Source organism: Mercenaria mercenaria, unplaced genomic scaffold (assembly GCF_021730395.1).
Source record: "Mercenaria mercenaria strain notata unplaced genomic scaffold, MADL_Memer_1 contig_4887, whole genome shotgun sequence".
Taxonomy (NCBI): Eukaryota; Metazoa; Mollusca; class Bivalvia; order Venerida; family Veneridae; genus Mercenaria; species Mercenaria mercenaria.
In genome coordinates, this window is record NW_026463151.1 from 53,858 (window position 1) to 65,453 (window position 11,596).

Sequence of the window (11,596 nt, forward strand, 5' to 3'; positions counted from 1 at the left end):
TCTTCAAGCTCACAGAGTATGAAAAACTTCTTAACATTAGTCAAAATTCGCTCCTACATCCTTAAACCTTCGCATTGCACAAGTATGTTCCTGTATGTAATTATAATGTTTTACTCAGTACTTATATGCCTATTCCAGGTTCAAACATGGATTCTCTTGAACGAAAGGTTAATACTCCTGAGTACAAGAATTGGATTAAGGGCACGTTAGCAATCATACATATATGCGAGGCAGTACGTGTGTATACACAACATGTTTTTGAACAATTCAAACAAGGCCTATCATATGGAAGTCATTTCGACGATGGTTTTAATGCATATTATATGTGCAGGTATACTGAATGGCAGGAGAGTGGACGGACGTGGACATTTAGAGCAGGTTGCACGCCTTGCACAGATTTATGTAATGAAATCGTCAGACTTCATTTAACAAAGGACAGACGTATGGGGTTTGAAAACGGTCGTACTAAACAGATAGCAGGATGCTGGGGTATTGCAAAAGTATTCATGCCCAAATGCTGCGAGGATGTTGAAACTCCTGAAGATACCGATCCTTATGCTTTATTCCATATGATTCTGAACTGTGGCTTGTTTCCGTTAACTCACCAGCACGTTGAATCTGTAAGTGTTTTTCTTAACCATTACACAAATATTTTCTAGGTTAGGGTAGTTTTTTGAAGTTGTATAAGATATCCGAAAATGCCGTCAGAGGGCAACTATAAATGAGCAAAGTTTTACATCTGCATTTCATGCACAGTAACAATGATTTAAGTAAAGAATTAAGTTCGAGCCCCGGAGGGTTCATATGACACCGGCACTAGTTCTTTTTCAAGAAGAAGACTCTAGAATGATTCAAGCAGGCTTCAAGCTTTCATCACAATGGCACAAAATAAATTAAATTAATTAAACAGTAAAGTTTTGCTATCACAATCATGAGATGAGCAACACACTATATGTAAATAATGGTGCAGATCAAACTAATAGAAGAGCATTATTATCTGCCGTATTGCTCGAATGTCTTGCTTACGTTGTACTGCTGTATATGATAACGGGATAAATTCTATTTTATTTTCATCAAAATATTTCATTAACATCAACTTTGAATATGTTGATGTAAAATAAATACTATTAAGTATTATCTTAGTAAAGGGTATCTATATCAAGTGAAAACACCCGAACCTGTTCCAGCTAAATCATAAGTTGAAATTTCCAAACGGTATCCGGTTAGTATATAGTTAAAACATTGTAAATGCGTAGTTGTATCATGCTAAAATACCAAATAAATCAATCGGAAAAGAAAGTTTACGAATTTAACAAAAAGCCTGATCGATGCTTAACCAAACTTTATAACGTTTATAACGTTTTCGTCACTTGAAATAATCTTTTTTTTATATAAGGTCATCAAGGCTCGAAATGATATGATGCATTCAAGGACAAACACTCTCAGCGATGGAGATACCAGGACTTACATAAATGCAATGAAAGACTTCTTACAGGATGCGTCCTCAAAAGTTACCGGAAATAACAGTTCTACAGTACGAGATGCTTTGGATAAAGCACGCCGCGAAATAGATGAGGTATATATATATATATATATTACAAAATTAATGTATTATTTCCTGAAAAGTACTACTTGTTTTTGAAACAAACATCTGTCAGATGTTAGGCGATATATGGCCTTTTAGCGTCGGTTCGCTGTAAAACCAAACTCACTCACTTATCTGTTAGATGTTGAATATTCTTTTCAGAGCCTTCAACAGCAATTGTTTTAAATAACTGTACCATAGTAACTTTTGCTTAAAAATAGCTTTATTTGAATGAGAATTATAACATTTCTTTGTCTGGATGACAACGATTTGTTACAAGTTTTATTTTTTATTTATGTTAGAATGTTAAATAAAAGAAACGTATATTGATTTATTTTAACAATAGTTTCTACATAGATATAATTATGTTATTCCTAATGATTTATAGAGCTGAAAATCAGTTATTAGGAAGGTAAGAATATGGTACAACAAGTTATTTGAAATGACATTTGTTGCAGATAACATGTAAATTTTATTTATTCTCAGCTCTTACTGGGAGAGATGAATATCGATATTCTTTCGAAAGAAGCAAAGAGGGCACTTATATTTAAAAAAGATTATATCTCGAAATCAGTAAGGGTGATAACAAGCAGCGGAGGAAATGCCCAAGAACTTAGAGAGTATCTAGACATTTTGGAGAAACTGGGAGGGGAGCTGCAATTTTGGAATAGACATCCGTGGGAAATAAGGAAGATGAGTGAGTTGAATGACATTCGCAACCAGTTGGAGATAGCAAACCAGGAAAATGAGCAGCTCAAAGAGGATCTCAAGAAAGCTCAAATTGATCTTAAAGATGTTCAGCAGGCGAATATTGACATTGCACAATTTCAAAAGGAGCTTGATGAGGTTCAAGTCAAGTTAAATGAGGTGTCCATGGAAAACCAAATAAAAAAACCGAATTATCGAATATTCAAGATGAGCTGAATACGTCAAGAAACCAAAAGGAAAAATTTCAAGAACAGCTTGAAGTTGTACGTGAACATATGACAGAAGTTGACAAAGAACATTCAACAATTAAAACAGAACTAATGTCAGTGGATAAAAACATGAACATAGCAAAAGAAGAAAATAAAAGCATGCACGATCAACTCAGCGTTATCCAAGATCACATAATTGATGTAAAAGGAGGGAACAAAAAAATCAATAACAAGATAGACAAGGTTAACGAAGAACTCAGTATCGCAAAGGATCAAAGTGAAAAGTTTCACGAAGACCTAGATGATATCCGTAAAAAGGTTGAAAACTTAGAGGTTCACCAAAGTGACGAAGAAAAGCAAACAGAAGATGACATGCAAAACGGCAAAGTAATTACACGAAACGAAAAAAATGGGTTTGAAAAAACTGCTCCGGAACAAGTGTCAAACATTCAAGAACGTGACAACAGTGATAACATATCCGAGGAGTTAATTGCAGGTAAGACGGATCAACTGACGACTGATCATGAAGTTACTATGGTTGGCAAAGAAGAAGCCGTTGATGAACAGATCAACGAAGAACAGGGTAATACCCATAACGACACAGAAGTTTAGGAAGATGATAAACTACAAGACAGTGGACAGTAAATTTTACCCTGAGGTGGCACGGTTGTGGCAAGCAATGGTGAATTTAACGAATATTTGTCCTAAGTTCGCTAGAAATATCCATGTAGTGCCGTTGTATATAGTTTTATGATACAAAAAAATGTACATGAAAATACGTTATATATTAATACCTACAAGGACGTTTGTATGTATATATGTGCAGTTTTACATTGTGTGTGCTGTCTTTGTATTTTGTTTTGTTTTTTGACTCTACACTATCAAACGTGGAGTTCGGCCATATTGCGAGAGAGTTTTATTTTTATAAATTCTACGTGTCATCCTGTGTGAAATACATGCCGCATGTATTAAAGAAGTGTCTTATCATATGAAGTTATTAAACGAGTTGTATAAAATAATAAAATGAGAGGCTCTGCCAAGCATTTTATCAAGTATGTTCGATTCGTTTATTAATTTAAATGTGGAATGACACAAATGTAATATTCTTGTTATCGCATGTAAGCTTTTCCTGCTGAACCATCAAAATTTCTACTTTCTTTATCTATTATAGACCAAGTAAATTCAACGAACGTCTCCTTTGCTTAGAAGGACGTCAACGCCAAGGCTTTAATACACTAGACAGTGTAATACCAAATTTATGTAATGACTTTATTTCACGCCCACGACATCAAACATGTGATAAATACTAGTATAATAGACGAAAACTAGTAAATAAAGCCATTTCTTTTTCCAATATAGGGAGCCTCCGTGGCCGAGTGGTTAAGGTCGCTGATTTCAAATTGTGGGTTCAAGCTTCACTCGGATCGTTGAGTTCTTCATGTGAGGCAGCCATCCATCTGGCTTACGGAAGGTCGGTGCTTCTACCCATGTACCCGCTCGTTATGAAATAATGCACGGATGGGCACCTTGGGTTCTCCTTCACCATTAAAGCTGGAAAGTCGCCATATCACCTATAATTGTGTCGGTGCGACGTTAAACCCAACAAAATAAATAAATAAAATTTCCAGTATAATATAACATAATATAATATAACTGACTAGTGGATTTGAATCAAGTTCTGCCAGGCAAAACTTTTTTTAACCTTAATAGGCTTTATATCATTTTGATAACTGACTAGTGGATTTGAATCAAGTTCTGCTGGAATTGAATCTAGTTCTGCCGGGCAAAATTCTTTGTAAAATTATCGTCTATTACCTGGCAAAATGTATCATAAAATGATAATCTTTTAGACTGTAGCACATAACGAATCTGAAAAAAGTTCTGACAGGCAGAACTTTTAAAATCTTATTTCTATATTCATTATATAGAGAACTTTTCAACATTTTTAGGCTTTACATTATCACAAACTACTGGCTTGTAGTGTATAATGTATTTTAAAAAGTTTTGTCAGGCAGACCTTTTTAAAACTCATTGACATACCCATTATATCTTTATTCTTATTTTAAAAGGCTTCAGTTGAGTCAGATAAAGTTCTGCCAGGCAGAACTTTTTGAACCTTATTTATATTTCAGTTATAGGATTTTTATAATTTTGATAAAAGACCCGAAAAAGTTCTGCCAGGCAGAACTTTTTACAACTCATTGATAGATCCATTATATCTCATTTTAAAATACTCTAGTTGTGTCAGATAAAGTTCTGCCAGGCAGAACTTTTTACAACTCATTGATAGATCCATTATATCCTTAATCTTACTTTAAAACACTCTAGTTGGGTAAGATAAAGTTCTGTCAGCCAGAACTTTTTGAACCTTATTCTTATTTGAGTTACAGGCTTTTTATGATTTTAATAATAGACCTGGAAAAGTTCACAACTCATTGTTAGCTCCATTATATCTTATTTTATTTTAAAACACTCTAGTTGAGTAAGATAAAGTTCTGCCAGGCAGAACTTTTTGAACCTTATTCATATTTCAGTTATAGGCTTTTAATTATTTTGATAATAAACCTGAAAAAGTTCTGCCAGGCAGAACTTTTTTAAAACTCATTGATATATCCATTGTATCTCATTTTGAAACACTCTAGTTAAGTCAGATAAAGTTCTGTCAGGCAGAACGTTTTGAACCTTATTCATATTTCAATTAAAGCCTTTTCATAATTTTGATAACAGACATATCCATTATATCCTTAATCTTACTTTTAAACAGTGTAGTTGAGTAAGATAAAGTTCTGGTAGGCAGCACTTTTTGAACCTTATTCTTATTTGAGTTACAGGCTTTTTATGATTTTAATAATAGACCTGGAAAAGTTCACAACTCATTGTAAGCTCCATTATATCTTATTTTAAAACACTCTAGTTGAGTAAGATAAAGTTCTGCCAGGCAGAACTTTTTGAGCTTTATTTATATTTCAGTTATAGGATTTTAATGATTTTGATAATAGACCTGAAAAAGTTCTGCCGAGAGCAAAACGTTTTACAACTCATTGATAGATCCATTATATATTTTATTTTAAAACACTCTAGTTGAGTAAGATAAAGTTCTGTCAGGCAGAACTTTTTGAACCTTATTCATATTTCAATTAAAGCCTTTTCATAATTTTGATAACAGACATATCCATTATATCCTTAATCTTACTTTTAAACACTCTAGTTGAGTAAGATAAAGTTCTGGTAGGCAGAACTTTTTGAACCTTATTTATATTTCAGTTTTAGGCTTTTACTGATTTTGATAATAAACCTGAAAAAGTTCTGCCGGGCAGAACTTTTTTTAAACTCATTGATATAATTTTATCCATTGTATCCTTAATCTTATTTTAAAAGACTCGAGTTGATTTAGATAAAGTTCTGCCAGGCAGAACTTCATATTTCAGTTAAATATTCTATATAATCTTGAAATATCTTTTGCTTGTGTATAATGCATAATGAACATAAAAGTTCTGCCGAGCAGAACAAAATGTAAATAAAGTACGTGTATTTGAAAAAGTATTTTGTGTTTTGTTTTACTTTGTTCTGACCAGTTTGAAAAATAGCCTTCTTTTTATCCGTATAAACTCCCCAAAATGGCTACTTTAAATGGGATTGATGGGACAATCCCTTTTTAAAATTGACTTGGTTTTATGTTTTAGACAGCTATTTACATAGCAACATACCTTTTTACGACGATGTCCTCGAATGTGATATTTACACTAATGTAAAAAGAAGAAAAAGGGCAAGAATACTGAAATTGTATCCCTGCTTTAATAAAATTACTTTGAAGCATTACTTTTGCGGTTTTAGCACTTTGTGTGCTTAGAAATCCAATTGAATATAAATCTAAAATTTGTACACTAAATTGTACACTCATTACTCGCTCTGTATTGCGTTATTGTGTAATTCTGAACAGTGGCGTATCGTAATATTTTATTACATTTAATTAGACAATATTACAGTATCATTTTTTTCTCTAGACTGTAAGCTTCAATTACACTGAATACCAGGGATAACTAGTCAAATCGGGTTCAAATTAAATAAAATACAAACATAATGTTTAATCTGTACGTTATGTTGCAAAGATTACATCAAATATTGAATTAAAAAATAATACATGAATGCATTTATCTTCAACTTAACAGATATCTTATTGCGAGGAATGCTAAACATACGTGGAATAATGTTCTTAATTCTTTATTCCTGAACCTGTTTTGCTTACATTTCAGAACATGATAAATTGAGGGAAAATCATCAAATTGTAATTCACAGAAGATACACATAAATTCATTTATCGTTTCTATGGCAACGTCTCTACCGCTAGCCCGGTCCACAGGACCGTGAAGCAACGAAATATCAAACAAAATCAATGCAGATAACGCAGTTATTCAATATTTCTTGCCATTTAATATATCTCCTACACCTTCCGTCCAAGACTTAAAATAATGTTTATAACATTCCGTTATTGAGATGTGAAACTAAACTATGACGTGGTGATTCTTATCGGATTATTTACATTTTAAGAAATGCCTGGACGTTATCGTCTTCTGATGCAAAGTAGACAGCGATGCTTTAGTGGTCATCAGTCTTCCATATTATTGATAAAATGTTGCTGTCTTCTCGACATTATTTCTAAATATCTTATATAACAAAGCAATTTCTCCCAATTTTTGAGCTGAAACCCATGGCATATTATTACCGCTGGTCTCTCTTCGACGTTTTTAGGGCATCGACCTAAACCAGTTGCCTGTAGTCATAATTGTATATCTATTGACTTGACAGCATTGACATAACTCGCACTTTTCAACTTATCATTAATACGAAAATAGTGCTTTCATCAATACAAAATAGGAAAAGAGAAAAATGGTGCTTGATAACGTTACATGACGTTGCATGGGGACAAGTATTTACTTAATATTTCTCCAAGGAAATATTAATTTGGATTTTAACTTGATATTCCCTTATTTGTAATATTATTATACTGAATACATTAACTCTTTATAATAAATTCCGGGAAACTATTGAACACCCCTCGTAGTTGATATAAATTTATATATTCATACAAAAGCAAAAGGAGTGGGGAGAACTGTTTATTAACGAACTATTGAAAGACGTCTATATTTACTTCGTAACGACTGAATTATGGCATAACTGTTTTCTATAATCATTTTTATTTTGATTCTTATGTTATTATTTAATGGTGTTAGTACTTTAAAACTTTAACACAAGGAAAAAACGAAATTAATTACTGTAAAAAATCTTCGCTCAGTTTGAAAATGGTCTGATTTTGTATTTAGTTTGAATAGTAAGATAAAACAGCATGTATATAAACTCACTTTTAGCTAATACTCGTACTTACTGTACATTAACCTTTAGGAATATTAACTGGACATTGATCACTTTCCTGGTGTTGTAATCCGGCAACAAACAACCGGACCATTTACATGTAGTCCGCTGTTTCTGTTGGATTTAACGTTTACTAAATTTAATTGTTGGCGTGACTAAAGCATGTGGGGATAAAACATTCAGTGTAACATATAAAATAGTTCATCAGTACCTAGAATAATGTAAATAGTCTTTCCATGCAAGACAACTAGTACATGAGAATTATATCGTGAGAAACTGTCTGCCTTAAGTTAGTAGTGGCGTGAGCGATCATTCAATACTATGTTCCCCTTATAAGGCCAGTTAGTGGTCATTAAGCTCTTATTATTCACCTAAGACGTTTACTCACGCTTTTTTGAGCAGAATTAATTAAAGTTTATGCCAATAATTTTATGTTACTGTAAACATGAAATGAACACGGAACATAAAAGTTCGTTAAAGACATAAGCTTGCTTGAAATGTATTTATGAATAAAATCTCAGACTACATATTGTATGTTTCTTGTCGTATGATTATGTTTACATCAGAGTAATTGTGAATTAATTTTTACAAGAAAATGTGGTTTCAAGTTCTGTCTAAACACTTGAAATTGTCGAAGGTATGTAGAAGGTAGTTACCTATCCTTTGACAGAAGAGAAAACAAAAATCTTCAGAGTACAATGTTCATAACATCTTTTAAAAATCTATAACAAATGCAGTGAACTTCTCACAGGGGATAGGACATGGGTATATCAGTTCGAACCGCAAATGTGGATTAACAACACACAGTGGATTAGGAAAGGGCAAGAACAACCAGTCTTGGCAAAAAGACCTCAAAGTTGCAAACGGGTTCTTTGCATAATTGTCTTCATTTCCAAAAGCCCTGTTGTGCAAATACCCAATGCACCTGGCAGATATATTACTAAAAAGTTTTACAGGGACAAGTTTTCAAAATTATTTTAAAGCATTTCATTAAACATCCTCCACAAACTGGTTTAAGGGGCATCTGCCTTATTCATGACAATACATCTGCACACAAGAGCAATATTTTACAGCAGAATTTACAGGACGAGTAGGCCAAGCAGTTGGCACACCCTCCATATTTGCCAGACCTTAGTCCCTTTGGTTATTATCATTTTATTTTCGGAAAAAATACTGGCTGGGCGTCGCTACATTTCCAGAATTGATAGCGCAGTGTATCAGTGTTTGCAAAAATACCAAGGGCAGACTATTTTGTGGCTTTTAGATCATGGGTAGCCCGGATAAAAAGTGCGTTTCTGTTAAGGGTGACTATTTTGAGGGACTGATGTAATCAATATGCTTAAATAAAGGTTCTCCTATATTTAATACATACAGTGTAAACTTTTCAGAGCTCACCACGTAATACTGTGCATCTCGATACACTCTCCCGCCCCAACAAAACAAAAGATTATAATAAACAAATTCCACTTCTAAAATAATACTGTTATTATTATTATTATTATTATTATTATTATTATACCTTATTTAGATAGCAGTCTTTTCATGCACATGTACACGGTCAAAGTTCTTTACAGGATACATTGCAAATAATACAAACAATTACACATTCATCATAAAAAAATGCATTTTCACATTCACAAAAATCATGAATGTAAAACATATTATATAAAACAAGACACACATATATATGTATTTAAAAGTATTAAAGTGACTCTAGGATAAAATACCGTTCAACGCTGTGATATGAAAAGAAAAATGTATTGGTCAGTTTACGAAATGTTGTACTAAGAAGTGGGTTTTAGCAGGCTTTTGAAAGCAGCCAGCGTGTAAGCTTCCCTAATTTTGACGGGAAGGGAGTTCCAAAGCTTGGGAGCAGTGAGAGAAAAGATCCGATTGCCATACATCATGGTTGTAGTCTTTGGCATGAACAGTGACAAGCGTGTCTTGTGGTCTTAGGTTTTTGATCGGTTTATACACTTCTTTCATATCCTTATTTAGGCAGGGGAGTAATTGTGTAGAGCCATAAAGGTGTGGGTCAAAGCATTGTACTGTACCCTGTATTTCACAGGCAATAAATGGAGCTCCTTCAGAACCGGTGTTATATGACTGCGACGGGGTGTCCTAGTGAAAACGCAAGCTGCCGTGACTTGCTGTTCCATATCCATACTGTTGTCACTAGCATGTTGTTTTACTAGCATTGAGCTTCAGCATGTTGCTGGGGCCTCCGTGGTCGAGTTGTTAAGGTATCTGACTTTAAATCACTTGCCCCTCATCGATGTGGGTTCGAGCCTCACTCGGGGCGTTGAATTCTTCATGTGAGGAAGCCATCTAGCTGGCTTACGGAAGGTCGGTGGTTCTACCCATGTGCCCACTCGTGATGAAATAATACATGGAGGGGCACCTGGGGTCTTCCTCCACCATAAAAAGGTGGAAAGCCGCCATATGACCTATAATTGTGTCGAAGCGACGTAAACCCCATCAAATAAATAAATCAGCATGTTGCAATGCATCCACGAGGCAATTTTAGCCAGACAACTCGCAAAGCCTCACTTATAGCCACTGTTCCAATCGGCTTAAAAGACATTTATAATTGAAAGTTATCGGCGTAGAAGTGATTAAGCAGTCTGCATATGGCACCAACGGGTTTGGTGTACTTGATATTATAGTTCTTTGGACCAGGTACTGATACCTGAGGACGTTATTCTGAACCTTTATCAAAGCTACCTTCTGTAAGCAGACTGCGATCCTTCATGTAGTTTAATTTCACTCAAGTGCCGCTGAAACTTGCATCTACTAGCTTTTCTAAGATTTTTGACATAAAAAAGGGAGACTGGACACAGGCCTATAGTTTCTGAGAATACTTAGTATTTGGTTCAAGACCTGGCTTCTTAAGCAGAGGTCTTATCCTCGCACTCTAAAACTATTTTGGTAAGTTACCTAATTCAATTGATATATCTAAGGTGTTTGTTATCAACGACAAGAGCTCATCAAGACATTTCTTCAAAAAAAAAAACATGTTGGTAAAGGGTCAAGTTCACAGGATATGTTTGGAGATTTGTGTATGAATTGTTTTACCTCTTCTGTCGTTGCAAGAGCCAAATCAACAAGACAGTTTGCTCCTCCCGTTCTTTGACCAATTCAATGTCTGCTGCATCACAACAAATGTGGCTATGCGAAATAATATGAGCCGCGCCATGAGAAAACCAACATAGTTGCTTTGCGATCAGCATTGATCCAGACCAGCCTGCGCATCCGCGCAGTCTGGTCAGGATCCATGCTGTTCGCTAACGTTTTCTTTAATTGAATTAGGCTTTGAAAACGAACAGCCACTATGTTGGTTTTCTCATGGCACGGCTCAATTATCATTCCTAATGTTTTCAATTTCATTGATGAAATCGTCACTAACTTCAGCGCAAGTTCTTGTGAGGATGAGTTGGTTGGCCGGGCAGCATCTTGACCATCTCCTAGCAGATAGTTTGGTTATCTTGGCCAAGCCTTTGTGGTCAGTGCCAATAAGGAATTTATTACAAACGTTAGTAAAATATAGCAAAGATTCTTAGAATCATACATCCTTTTTCATTCTACGGCAATGTGTACTCGGTCAAAAATAAATATACCATTGACAGCTGCCTTCATATCTCCCAACAATATCGACTGATAACGACAGATGAAAGTCAACTAAAACACGGTCTAATCCTTTAATTGCGACAAGACAAGATACATA

The 11,596-nt window shown here is 34.5% G+C and overlaps 1 protein-coding gene across 1 annotated transcript; it reads left to right on the forward strand.

Annotated features, from left to right (window-relative positions):
- Window positions 1-380: 380 nt before the first annotated feature.
- Window positions 381-6,033, forward strand: LOC128554264 (uncharacterized). The gene is made up of 3 exons (XM_053535519.1): window positions 381-620; window positions 1,397-1,576; window positions 2,072-6,033. The coding sequence occupies exons 1-3, from the start codon at window positions 444-446 to the stop codon at window positions 2,507-2,509; spliced, it is 795 nt and encodes a 264-aa protein (XP_053391494.1). The 5' UTR covers window positions 381-443; the 3' UTR covers window positions 2,510-6,033.
- The last annotated feature ends 5,563 nt before the right edge of the window (window positions 6,034-11,596 follow it).

Bases quoted from the DNA above. Each gene is read 5' to 3' on its own strand.
- LOC128554264 (XM_053535519.1), top strand. From the start codon at position 444: ATGGGGTTTGAAAACGGTCGTACTAAACAGATAGCAGGATGCTGGGGT. The intron at 621-1,396 runs GTAAGTGTTTTT...TTTTTATATAAG, and splicing joins CTCACCAGCACGTTGAATCT to GTCATCAAGGCTCGAAATGA. The intron at 1,577-2,071 runs GTATATATATAT...ATTTATTCTCAG, and splicing joins CACGCCGCGAAATAGATGAG to CTCTTACTGGGAGAGATGAA.